The sequence below is a fragment of the Hermetia illucens genome, chromosome 6, assembly GCF_905115235.1.
Source record: "Hermetia illucens chromosome 6, iHerIll2.2.curated.20191125, whole genome shotgun sequence".
Classification (NCBI taxonomy): domain Eukaryota; kingdom Metazoa; phylum Arthropoda; class Insecta; order Diptera; family Stratiomyidae; genus Hermetia; species Hermetia illucens.
Window position 1 is genome coordinate 20,215,441 of NC_051854.1, and position 13,323 is coordinate 20,228,763.

Genomic DNA, 13,323 nt, shown 5'->3' on the forward strand with positions numbered 1-13,323 from the left:
TAGGCATCATAATAGACACGAAGATGAACTTGTTCGAACGCTCCGGCTAGAATATTTGCCATTTCCCGGCTGATGTCCAATGTCGGAGATCCCTTAACCAATAGGGGTTGTTTCCTGATGTGTGCACTGCAATTCGATCTTTTTTACGGTTCCGAAGTACAAGCTGACTCCCTCAGTAAGGAAGTGTACCATAAGCGCCTAGCGCAAGTACAAAGACGAAGGGCTGTGTGAGTTGTGTCCACCAACCGAACCGTCTCGGAGCCAGCAGTAATGGTGATAGCAGAAGTTATTCTGAACGCTTTCCATGCTGCCAAGCGCACCTTTATTTACCTCAGAAAAGGCGAGAGAAATAAGAAGACAGAGCCCCAAGTCTCTGCGTATGGCAGAAATCTTAGGAATCACGGTCGCCCGATTGCATTTATTGCCAGCATGTGGTGCATTATACCTGCCACAGTTTTTCTTCTGCAGGAGGTGAGAGTGATATCGCCATCAGTTTTCTATGAAAGGGTGGCAAGTCTCCCCGGATACAATAATTGTTTTCCACAAACCTTAAACCATAAGAGGAAGATGGGTAGGAGAAATGCTAGGCTAGCTAAGGCAGCCTGAATCACGGGATTCGGCTTGGCTTCGGCTTGGCCTGAAGTAATGTGTCAAAGAGTTCCGGGATAGAGTCCTAAATGCCGCCGGGGAACGTTTTAGCTGGTCATCTGTCTAAGATAGGAGTCTGACACTTTTCGAACGAGAGGACTAGTGCGAAGTAATTTGTAAAGTAGTTCGAGGCTAGCTCTTTGACGAAGCCAAGGTGGTTAGTTGGCAGCCCAATGACCGTGTACCGTTGCAGCAGGCCAAGCCTCCGTGCCTGAAAGCAATCACCTAACCTACCCAAAAAATAACCACGACAACTACTCTTACAAGGTACATGCCATCGGGACAAAGGCTTATGAGGAATAGCCAGTTTCACAGCAAATTCCCCCAAATTGTTGGAGTTGACCAATATGCCTTTTCCCTACAAATGCATATAAATATGCAAAGAAGAAAGAAACTACGGGCAAAAATTTCAATTGTAACTTACCGAGAGGTGGTTTTAGTGTGAAAACATCCCACGCTCTCAGGGGCCGGGAACCCAAAGATGTTATTCTTTTGAAGATTACTCACCTTTGAACAAGAGAATCTTATTAATACCATTTGCGCCGTTATGCAAGGAATAATTAACTCACCTGAGATAAGAAGCACCGCTCCATGACGCCATCGAACTGTCCACTTCACACTACACTTTATTTAATGAACGCCAACTTCCCGTGCAGTCACCGCGTCAGGATCAACAAATGGCTTCCTGTTAACAGTCGTCCACACGCCAGCGCCATCTTCACAATTATAACAAAAGTTCATGGGAGCGGTGACCGTTTCCTAGCCGATACATAACCCAGGAGCGAACAGAAGACCCGCTGTCAACGCCACCATTTCATGTCTCAACGATTGGCACGCCTGCCTGCAAATTGCATCAACCCACACATCCTTGCATTTGCACATGCAAATCACACACATTGCGCAAGCGCATTCCACGTGTATTCCATTCAGATGCACCGGGCCGCCAACACTCGGCACATACGCTTGCATGCGACAACGTGAGCGCGAACTGAGTCCCTGCCCCGGCCCCACGCCCCGCGCACACGAACGAGATAAAACACGTTTCCCAACGGCAGCGGCCAACGAAAATTTTACCGCGTCCATCTGCCCGTCCCGCTCGCTCGCACGTTTGTTGTCCGGCGGCCAGCGCGAGTGCAACAGGGACGACCGCCTGCCGACCAGCTTTCGCCCGTCTCGCCCGCTCGAGTCCGTGCGTTCAAATTCGGCGGCGATTTGTACAACAGGAAAAATAGAAAAAATAGTTTTGTGCATGGCGGACAGAGGTTGCCGCACGATTTTCCTTTGATTTTTAGTGGAAAACGCTCCGACGACAGCGTGCAGACTCGTATCGTGGACGGGGAGCGCGCATTTTGGTGGCTGGCGGCCGCGTGACAAAATCTCTTGTGAGTTTTCCAGTTTTCCGCGTGAAGAACGATCCCGAGCCACCGCGAGTCGCTGATCCAAATTTCCCGAAGTTTTCCGCGGTTCCCAGTGGGAGCGGGGTCCAGACTCAGTGAAACAAACGCGAAGACGTTCCGGAATTCCTGCTGTCCGGGTCGGGGCGAGTTTGTGCGGAAATTGAGGTTTTGTTTTGCTCACTGGCGGGCCCCGTGTGAACGTCAGACTCGAGTCCACGACGTGGAATTAAAGGCGCGGAAACGTCAACATGGGGGCTTACCTGACAGTGCCCAACACAGAGAAGGCGTCCAGCGACGACGCGAACGAGTTCATGGAGGTCGGCGCCAGCTCCATGCAGGGCTGGCGGATCAGCCAAGAGGTAAGAACAGTTATTCGGTTCGGTGTCCGGCCCAGTGTCAGTGACTTCTTCCTTGCAGGACGCGCACAACTGCTTCCTCGACTTCGATGTGAACACGTCCTTGTTTTCGGTGTACGACGGGCATGGGGGCGCCGAGGTGGCGACTTATTGCGCCGAGCGGCTGCCCGCATTTCTCAAGGAACTGCCGGCCTACAAAAGCGGCGACTTCGAACAGGCCCTCAAAGATGCTTTCCTCGGCTTCGACAGGACTCTTCTGGAGGAAGAGGTCATCGAGGAGCTGAAGCGCCTCGCAGAGAAGAACCCGAACCAGGACAGTGAGGTGGCCGAGGACGATGAGGAGGAGGACATCATGGAACTGTGCCAGGAGGGGTCGCTGCCACTCGACCAAGTCTTGGAGAAGTACAAAGGCGCGGCTGCGAAATTCCCGCTCCTGAACAAACTCAAGCAAGACGAGGCTGGAGCCTCGGGCTCCGGAATCGCCAAACCACTGTCACCATTCCTGCGTGGACGACGTAACCCCAATGCCGTCTCGAATAACCTGGACGAGGCGGCCAACTTTGCGGGCGATGCAGGGTGCGGTCCCTCAAGTTCGACATCGTCCCTGGCTGTGGAGGCGGTCAAGTCGTCTATCAACATGCCCGACCTCGGCATCGGCGACTCCTGTGTGAGCAGCTCGTGCAGCAAGATCGAAGCTCGCCCGGTCAACAGCGCAGACTCTGCCAATCAGAAAATTCCCAGTACTAAATCGAACGAGGCGGTTTCCGTGAGCGACACAAACGGGATGAAGAGCGCGGATGGTGTCGCCGACAGTTCATCGAATGACGTGATAAATTCCCAGGACTCGGAGGTCTCATTGGGGAGGAAGACGAAAGTGCAGAATGGCGACATCACGTCTTCGTCCTCCAGTTCGACTTCATCCCCGGCTTGCTCGGGTAACGGAGAGGTCTCAAGCAATTCTATTGGCAGCAAATCACATGAGAGGGCAGCAGCAGGTGGAACCCCCGCGGTCCGTTCTAAGGGCGCAGTGTCCAGTGGAATCTCGTCAAGCACAACCTCAGTGGCCGCAGGCGGTTCCAGTGCGAATGCTAAGGTACGGGCACAAGGAGAAATGGACGACAGCAGTTCCGATGATGATGCTGATTTCCATGGTGAGTTCTTCGGTTTAATGCATGGCCCAACCATTTTTAGTAACTAAAACATTTGATAAGAATGAAATTCGCTCCTCCAAGTTCTTCTCATGTTTGGCAGCAAAAACCGCTGGGAAGTTCACATCTGTGACCTGTTTGACCCTTGATTTAAATCCTTCCAAATCGACTAAGGGAAAATGTTTGAACTTTCATTATTTGAAGATAAATTGGGATGAGGAGGCACGGTCTTGGTAATCGCAATAAGTCTGTAGAGTTCTGCAAGTTTCATCCGCATCACACACGAAACACAGAGCCTGCCAGGACGTCAATTGGATCTCAATTGACCAGTGATGAACTTCCAATCAGATCGGCAATATCGCGATCAACAGTAGACTTAGGCGTTGTCTGGGTGTACGTAACAAGATAAGCGCTAACATCGTCCCCGAATGGTGGTTTACGTGTTGCGTCCACCACTTCTCGCAGGGTTAGGGAAATCAAACAAAATCAACATCGACGACGTATAGGATTCAGCTGGAGAGCTATCTTGCTGGCCACCATAAAAATGTCTTTCCTTGGATGCTACGCACATCGTCGGTTAGTCCCAAAGCGGCTTCACAACGTCTGGCTGATTGCGGAATAATGAAGTCGGATCGAAGGACGGAAGGAATTGGATGCTCTATTGATGGCGGCTGTGACGGGCTCGAACTTCGATTCTTGTCGAAATCCCGGGAGGTTCAAAGTAGTTCACGATGTAAAATCGCTTCTTACCCGTATGACATCCGGTAAAGTTCCGCCTCTTGTGAATGAAAAGGCTAGTTACTGTAATATGGGGTACGGACAGGTCCTCCAAACAAGAGAAGTCACCTAGCCCATAAATGGATCAAACGGAGTAATTTCACTGGGCTTAACGGTTCTTGGCAGTTCTATTCATCGCTGTCCTTGAAGTTTCTGCAAATCCCCTGTGCTTGCCTCTTCCACCTGTATGAAGAATTGTTTGGTAGTTTATCGGAACTCCTTACTATCGGGTTCCCTTCTCTTCCTGTATTCCTCTACGGAGATTTTATTCTCCTCATGCTAAACTAATCCAATCATTCTATCTTTCCGATTGATTCCAGCAACCTCGCCCACACTTTCATGTTACTCTCATATTTTACTTGTTCTGCTATGCAATTCATCACTATCAAAAACTCCTTGGGCCGCATTGCCGGTCTCTTCCTTTCGAACCTATCCGGCGCATATTTCCTAATTCAAACTGGGATCAAGCTCTCAGCAATTATTACATGATCTTTTCCGATCTCTTCTCGTGTTATGTTCCTTCCTCTACTTGTCTGCGTTCTTATCCTATTCGGTTCATCACGTAGATCCATTCGCCTGAAAAATGCACTGCGGGCAAAGTTTTTGACTTCTAAGAATAACATCGGCCGTGTTAGTTTCAAGATTATGAGTTCCACTGTGAAGTCAATGATTAAAAAGCGCATGAGAGATACTTGTTGAGCGTCAAGGTCGCGCTTGCTCGCGGCGTCTAGAAATCGTTTTCGTCGCCACTTAATATCCCCTGTAATCCCACCCAATCTTTCTCTTCTTGCGTCGACTTTATTGACTCCACTGCGAACTCCCCACAACAATCCCATGAACCGATCAATCTACCTCTCTCTCGTGTTGTACTTTCTCGTCCATTGCACCCTTTACACCTTTCCTAGATGCAAATTGCTCCGAATATCCCGCCATTCCTCTTATATCCTTTACTTAGTCGAGTTTCTCATTGGACCTGATCTCGATGACCTTTCTAGTCTCTGTGTATAATTTTCAACAAATTCCCTATCCTCAAAAGTGGAGTTACTACTGTAGCTGTGAACTACCGCCCCATCTCTCTTCTATCCTCTCGCTCCAAAATTCTCGAAAGATACGTCAACGACTGGCTGACCGCGCACTTCGATCAGCTCATAGTGAAAGAGCAGCATGGTTTCATGAAACATCGATTTACTGCTTTCAATCTTTAGTCTTTACGGACTTCGTTGTTAAATGACTTAACTCACGACTCCACCATTTCTCAAAAACGTTTGATACTATCATCATCATCAACGGCGCAACAACCAGTATACGGTCTACGGCTGCTTTAATAAGGAACTCCAGGCATCCCGGTTTTGCGCCGAGATCCATCACTTCAATATCCCTAAAAGCTGTCTGGCGTCCTGACCTACGCCATCGCTCCATCTCAGGGAGGGTCTGTCTCGTTACCGTTAGCCTCAAATAACTAGCAAAATCCTTTCTCATAATCCTAACACATTGCTTTCCTCGGAGGCGGTTTAGACCAGAACAATTTTTGCGCAAAGCCTTCTCTACTCGAAGGCGCTCGGAGACTAGATAGTTAAGACTTTGTCCTCAGTAAGTACCGTCGATTCGAACATGGTGTCAGTAACCCTTCTTCTTCGTCTTCTTTTTCTACCATAGATATTGCCCTTATAGACTTTCCGGGCTGGATCACCCTCATCCATACGGATTAAGTGACCCGCCCACCGTAACCTGTTGAGCCAGATTTTATCCATAACCAGACAGACGGCCGTGGTATCGCTTATAGATTTCGTTCCTTCGGAGGATTCTTTCTCGAACGCGGCCAAGATTTCGCAATTTTTCTTACTAAGAGCCCAACTTTCCAAAGAATACATGAGGACTGACAAAATCATTGTCTTGTACAGTAAGAGCTTTGACCCTATAGTGACGTTTCGAGCGGAACAGTTTTTGTAAGCTGAAATAAGCTCTCTCTCATTGTAGCTGTTATCGGTTGATTTTCGACCCTAGATAGGAGAAATTATCAATGGTCTCAAAGTTGTAGTCTCCTATCTTTATTTTTCCCGTTTGATCAGTGCGGTTTGATGTTGGTTGGTTTTCGATGCTGACATTGCCACCATATACTTTGTCTTGCCTTCATTGATATGCAGCCCAAGATGTCGCGCCGTCTGCTCGATCTGGATGAAGGCAGTTTGTAGGTCTCGGGTCGTTCTTCCAATGATGTCGATATCGTCAGCATAGGCCAGTAGTTGGGTGGACTTGAAGAATATCGTACCTCTTGAATTTACGTCAACATCACGAATCACTTTCTCCAGGGCTAGGTTAAAGAGGACGCATGATAGGGTATCCCCTGTTGATGTCGAATGGTCTTGAGTATGATCCTGTTACTTTTATCTGGCCTCGCACATTGCTCAGAGCCAGCCTAGTCAGTCATATCAAATTCATCGGGAATTCATCGAGATACCGAATTCTCTCATGGCCGTGCACAATTTTACCCTGACTATACTATCATAGGCGGCTTTAAAGTCGATGAAAAGGTGGTGCAACTGATATCCATATTCCAACAGTTTTTCCATCGCTTGCCGCAGAGAGTATCTGATCTGTTGCTGATTTGCCTGGAGTGAAGACTCTTTGGTATGGGCCAATGATGTTCTGAGCGTATCGGACTATCCGGCTTAGCAAGATAGCGGAGAATATCTTATAGATGGTACTCAGCGTCGTGATACCTCTATAATTGCAGCCCTGCAGCTTTTTATGTATGTGACAGATAATGCAGTCGTCAGGCAATGATTCGCTGTTCCACACCTTGAACACAAGTTGGTGAACCACTTGGTATAATTGGTCGCCCCATATTTAACCAATTCGGCTTTGATTCCATCGGCTCCTGGCGACTTATGATTCTTAAGCCGATGAATTGCACGGGCTGTTTCTTCAATTTGGTGGTGGCAATATTTGTCCGGCGTCTTCAGTTGGCGGGACCTCTAACCCCGCCCATTCTGTCGGAAATCAGATTTCCCTCTTTGTTTCGGCAGGATGAGCATCAGGGTGTATAAGGCTTCATCCTGCTGAGTTGTTGGGAAAACTTCTGCGCCTGGTGTGGTTGCTCCTTCTACTTTTCGAGTTCACAGTCTTGTTGGTTCTTCCAGGCTTCCTTTTTCCGTCTATGAAGTCGCTTCTCCGCTCGCCAGAGTTCTTGATAAGTCTCCGCACGTGCCTGTGTCTTTTGAGAATGCAACATTACTCGGTATGCAGCATTCTTCCGTTCCGGTAATAGCTTACATTCATCGTCAAACCAGCCGTTCCGACTCTTTTTGCGGCTGGGGCCAAGTATGTTTGTGGCCGTATCCATGACAACGTTCTTCAGGTGGTTGTAAAGATCATTTGTTGATGCTTCACCTCCAGGTCCTCTGTTGACTGCGGTCATTGCAGCATCCATTTCCCTCTTATAGGTGCCACGGAGGGCTGTGTTGTGGATGGCTTCAGTGTTAACTCTCACCTGATTGTCAGAGGGGATTTTGGGTGGTTTTGTTATTCGAGCTCGGATCACCATGCCAACGAGATAGTGATCCGAGTCTATATTGGCCCCCCTATATGTTCTGACATTCATCAAGGCTGAGAGGTGGCGGCGTTCGAACAAGGCGTGGCCAATTTGGTTGAAAGTGGTCCCGTCTGGAGAGGCCCACGTATGTTTGTGGACCGCTTTCCGCGCAAACCAGGTACTTCCAACAACCATTTCGTGTGACACTGCTAATTGAATAATCCGCAGTCCGTTATCATTTGTATATATCGCCTGAATACGGGCTCTTTACCTACTTGGCTGTTAAAATCCCCAAGTATGATTTTGATATCATATCTGGGACAGGCTTCGTGGGTTCGTTCTACTGCCTCATAGAAGGTATCCTTCTCCGACTCTGCAGCCTCCTCTGTAGGGGCGTGAACGTTAATGAGGCTTATGTTTCTAAACTTGCCTCGAAGCGCAGAGTGCATAACCGTTCGCTTATGTTTTCAAAGCGGATAACAGCAAGTTTCTTTTTTTGGCTGACTAAGAAATCTACACAAAGGACATGGCTTACTGGATGGCCGCTTTAATATATGGTGTAGCGACTCTTCTCCAGGAAACCGGTCCCTGTCCAATGCATCTCCTGTAACGCTGTTACATCAGCCCTATATTGGGACAGGGTATCAGCTAGCTGTAGCTCTGTACAGAGGGCGCACGTTTCATGAGAAAATGCCCAAATCGTTATTCCTTTGTCATTGCCAGGTTCGCCGTGTGTTATACGCCTTCAGTCAGCTCTACCCAACCCCCAACCTGGAGGACCAGTTGGTACAATTTGCGAATCTCTACTGAACCACTCCACACTAAAATTAACAATATAAATTGAATTGAAAACGTCACCTCTCTACGAAAAAAAATGTTTGCAGTCAAAAATTGTTTTCCGAGATGTCATGGCTAACGCGATTCGGTTGGGTGCATGCGTTACCTAAGTTGTTCGCTCTGCTATACTATGGGTCTCCTACCTATCGAACCGTTCTTGCAGAGTTTATTTTCATGGTTACTCATCCCGTTCCTTCTCTTAACCTAGATAATGTGGTCTGTTGTTGCTGAGTTAACAAGCTGAACTAAATGTCAGCAAGTGCCACTAAATGTGCTATTCGCTTAAACAAACTCGTATAAGGATTTGAAACGCATTTCAACGGACCGCGTACGATAGCGCGTAGTCGTTGTCGAAGTGCTATGCCCCAACAAGGCTAAATCGCAACCACATTTTGAATGTTTGTCAAAGAAAGTGTTGATATCGGCCTCGAAGGGCACCATCATCTGATGATCATTTCCCGTCGCTTGCATGTCACTACTGCATCTGCTCGTGTGTAAAGGGATTCACATACCACATGTTCTCATCAAACTTCGTTGCAATTGCTTTAGCAATTTCCGAGTAAATCGGGTGTGACAGACAGCCAGACATCGAATCAATTCGAATAAGGTTTTGTTTCAACAAAACCTTAAAAAAGGACAATTATCTTAATGTGATTTCCGGCAAACGGGTTGATGGGTTGGGAGGAGTATAGGCCTCCCAGGAAGATCTGAAAAGATCTAAAGTACATTTCCCTGAACCAACAACGATGAAGTGATGGAGTGCGAAATTGAGAACTAAAGGAAAAATAAATGTTTCGCGAAGTTATTGACCTCTCATGACCACTCATATATATGAGGAATGTCTAGAAAGAAAGTGTAGTTAGGCTCGCACGGCCCTGGGAAATGGCCTTTCCTCATGTTGGTATGACTCCCATATAATGTAACCCCTCACCTTCAAAATGAGACCAATTCGAGGTTAGTATATTGAAATATTGACCCAGGACCTAATTTCCCGCCAAGTTTTGCGCCATCATCCGCTACCTCGTCGCTCGCTATGGTGAACGTCAAATGTTACAGTTTTGAAACTGATGGGACGTGAGCCATGTAAGCCGAGGAAATATACATATTCTCCGTTTTCAACTGCTATCGTTTGACGACGATTAGGTCGATGAAGTTCAAGTCCAGACACAGAAAAGCATGCAAGCTCTTCCTTGCAAGGATACATGCTGGTGGTCTGCCCCGATCATCGTTTCTTGTGCTGTGGAATAAATTAAAATGTTTGCTTTGGACCCTATTGATGGTTCGGTGGCTATTGATCCTTTATTAGTGTGAAGTCGATGAGAGATGACCAGCTGTGACGCACTTCGAATGCTGCAGATTATCTGCACTATCTTCAGCATATTTGGATCGTCGATCTTCATCTCCTCCAACAGTTCGTTGGAGATGTCGACTGGATGCTTTCACCTTTACGGCTTATCCTCAGCCATGAGGATCCCGTCGTAGGGGTTTAGGAGTACTATGGCTTGTACCCGCTATACCCTGCTCGACGGCGGTGCATTCCAAGCTAAAAACCACTTTTCCGTCTGACGTCTCGCTTCTTCGGAAGGCCCATCCGATTGGTTTCAGCCGAGCGGTGCTACGGTTGGCACCCTTTATTACCCTCGAAGGCTACTGTCTCCTCGCTGGATGCCAGCAACCCGTCGTCCGATGATGCGCCTGGTATCACCACCTCTTCTCCTATCGTGTTTTTCGTATTTTTTATATGAGTTGATATCTTGCTCATACAAGTAGTCTGGGAAGAATTTCCACCCTGATTAGTCTGGCCACCAGAGTAAGGGTCTTATTTGAAAGTGAAGGTGCGCAAAGTATTCAGAATTCACATACTAAAGACCAAGCTTCCCATTGGCCACGCAGTCCTCGGCGTAGGCTGCTTCATTTTGGCTTGGGATCCTGTTAGCACCTTCCCTGGTGCAGTGAGAATGATCTCCGGACTTTTGTTTCGAGATTTCCAAATCCACAAAATTTATCATCACCTTCCATCCCTTCTTATTTCAGCCGAAGAGGACAATTCCAGCACAGAGGACGGTGAAGAGGATTGCGAACCGTTTGATGATGAGTCGGACGAAGATGAGAATGAAGACGGAGAAGATGAAGAGACCGACGATGATGAGGAAGGCCTCCTAGACGACGACGATACTTCTTTCTGCCGCAATATGATTGAAGAGCCCGGTAAAGATAGTGGCTGCACTGCAGTTGTGGCACTAGTGAGCGGACGCGACTTATACGTGGCGAATGCAGGCGATTCACGATGTGTTGTCTGCCGAAATGGAAAAGCAATCGAAATGAGTTTTGATCACAAACCAGAAGACGAAGAGGAGAGCGATCGTATACAGAAAGCTGGCGGCAAAGTGACTTTAGACGGACGCGTCAATGGCGGATTGAATTTGTCTCGAGCCATTGGAGATCATGCTTACAAAATGGTAAGAAGACAGACGAATTTTACTTGAAAATCTTTGTTTAATGTGGGAATGTTAAATTATATTTCAGAATCGAGATATACCACCGGAGAAGCAGATGATCTCCGCACTGCCAGACATTAGGAAGCTAATCATCTCGCCGGCTGACGAGTTTATGATTCTTGCGTGTGATGGTATCTGGAATTACATGTCCAGTGACGAAGTAGTTGAGTTTGTAAAGAAGCGATTGGATGAGGGATGTGTGAAATTATCACTAATTTGCGAAGAGGTAAAAGACGTCCCATGCTGTGACACAAGCACTAGTTAACATTCTTTTGAATTTCTTAGCTCTTTGACCATTGCCTTGCACCGAACACAATGGGCGACGGAACTGGCTGTGATAATATGACGGCTCTTTTAATACGTTTCAAACCCGCCCTTCAAAATCTCTCGACAAAAATTTCCGTTGAATCTGAAGCGATGCCCGTGAGCAGTGCAGCAGCGGCAGCCGCGGCAAAGAAACGTCTCGCTCCCCCATTAAATGCCGAAGACGATATAAGCAGTCTAGACAATGAATCATCAATCACTGAGGGAGGAGCCGCGCCTCCAGCAGCCAAGAAGCGTCCTGCATCGCCAACCCGAAGTGATGAGAATATTGTCTCCGGCGGCGCGGCAGCTCCAAGTGAATCATCATCATCAAGCAATGATGATAACGCGGGCAAACGGTTGAAGACTGAGAACGAAGCTAATGTAGCGAGCAGTAAGGAGGCGGTAGCCATGCAAGATGAGGATGCTGCAATGTCATCGGTGACCACATCGTCCACCGAATCCACCGCGACTTTAACCACTGTCGAGAGTGAAAGTACAATGTCGACGACAACGTCAACAACATGAATGACAAAGTCCCCCGAACGATAAAAGAAAAGACTTGAATATTTTGAGTGAGGAATTTTACACGAAATGTAAGGTAATCGTTACAGAATAAATGCGCCGTGGTGCGTGGATTTTCAAATGAATTTATTTAGAACGGGATCACTACTTTGATAGAGGGGGAGGAGATAGTTTTCTTTGTTTGCGAGTCTTCTTCGTTTAAATTCAACTTCACAACAGAACAAGTAGCTACAAATTGGTCACGGACAAACGAATCTAGTAATACACACTTTATTTACCCCCAGTTTAGCTTGTAATGGAGCGAATCTTGATATGTTAGCGGTGAGGACACATCCTGTCCCTCCTGGTGGACATGTATAAGTTTACTAATAATTATTTTTAGTTGTGTATTTTATTATTATAATTATTCTTGTATATTTTAGAATTTATGCTTAATTTCCGTGAAAGAATGTGACTATGTTCCTTATCCATTTGCTTTTCCTATTGCCGCGAAAGAGCTGCTCGCGTTGATTTCCTTTCTTTAGTTTGTTCTGATCGTCTCGATAGGAATCAATTGATCAGATCTGTTAAATTGGACGAAAGACATTGGGTTTAATTATAGCAGATTTTTCCTATTGACAATTATCGATAAGATTTTGGCAGAAACAGCAAAATGTGCAAATCCGTACAGTTCGCGATTGCTCCCGGTTATATACTCGTTCTGAGACCTATCGTTCAGTTTCCACCTACATTTATTGTTAATTCGTATTTATGATGAATACAAGAGCCGTAAATAAGTAATATTAAAATAAACCACAAAAACAATGAGAGAAAGTATGCATTGAGATGAGAAAATATATTTAAATAAAATTAAAGAGAGGATTAAGAATAGATTTTTGTGTTTTATTTGTTGCATTTTAAGTTTGTCGTTCCGTGTACTGCAATGGCGGTATAACATTATCACGTCGACCCTTGACCTTGCGGATAAATCCTCAACTCTCTCCGTCCAAATTGAAGGACAGCATTGTGTCCTTCAATTTGGAAACCTTACAAAAGATTTGCCATCATCATCGATTGAGCCCTTTCTCTTTTCCCTGTGTTCAGCTACTTTGAGCTCTGTATCTGTAAATTCTCTCTACACGTTCGCCACTTCTTGTTCATGCCCAGTTTATTCCCTCCGTTTTCAGATCTTGACATGAATTGGGCTACCTCCTAGAAATCGTATTTGCCCCCTAGCGCCTTACTACTTCAAAGGGGTAGTTCCCCGCGTTTGAATCATGCATTTTGTATAGCTTGCATCATATTGATCGTGATTCGTACTTT

The 13,323-nt window shown here is 46.6% G+C and overlaps 1 protein-coding gene across 2 annotated transcripts; it reads left to right on the forward strand.

The window, feature by feature from the left end:
- The first annotated feature begins 1,600 nt into the window (after positions 1-1,600).
- Positions 1,601-12,893, forward strand: LOC119659413 (probable protein phosphatase CG10417). 2 transcript variants are annotated; one of them, XR_005250345.1, is made up of 6 exons: positions 1,601-2,404; positions 2,463-3,552; positions 10,730-11,154; positions 11,222-11,419; positions 11,479-12,097; positions 12,156-12,893. XR_005250345.1 is itself a non-coding variant. In XM_038067487.1 (5 exons), the coding sequence occupies exons 1-5, from the start codon at positions 2,294-2,296 to the stop codon at positions 12,022-12,024; spliced, it is 2,370 nt and encodes a 789-aa protein (XP_037923415.1). In that variant the 5' UTR covers positions 1,602-2,293; the 3' UTR covers positions 12,025-12,893. The 2 variants fall into 2 exon arrangements, 1 of the variants encoding a protein (XP_037923415.1); XM_038067487.1 differs by having other exon boundaries at positions 1,602-2,404; positions 11,479-12,893.
- Positions 12,894-13,323: the final 430 nt, after the last annotated feature.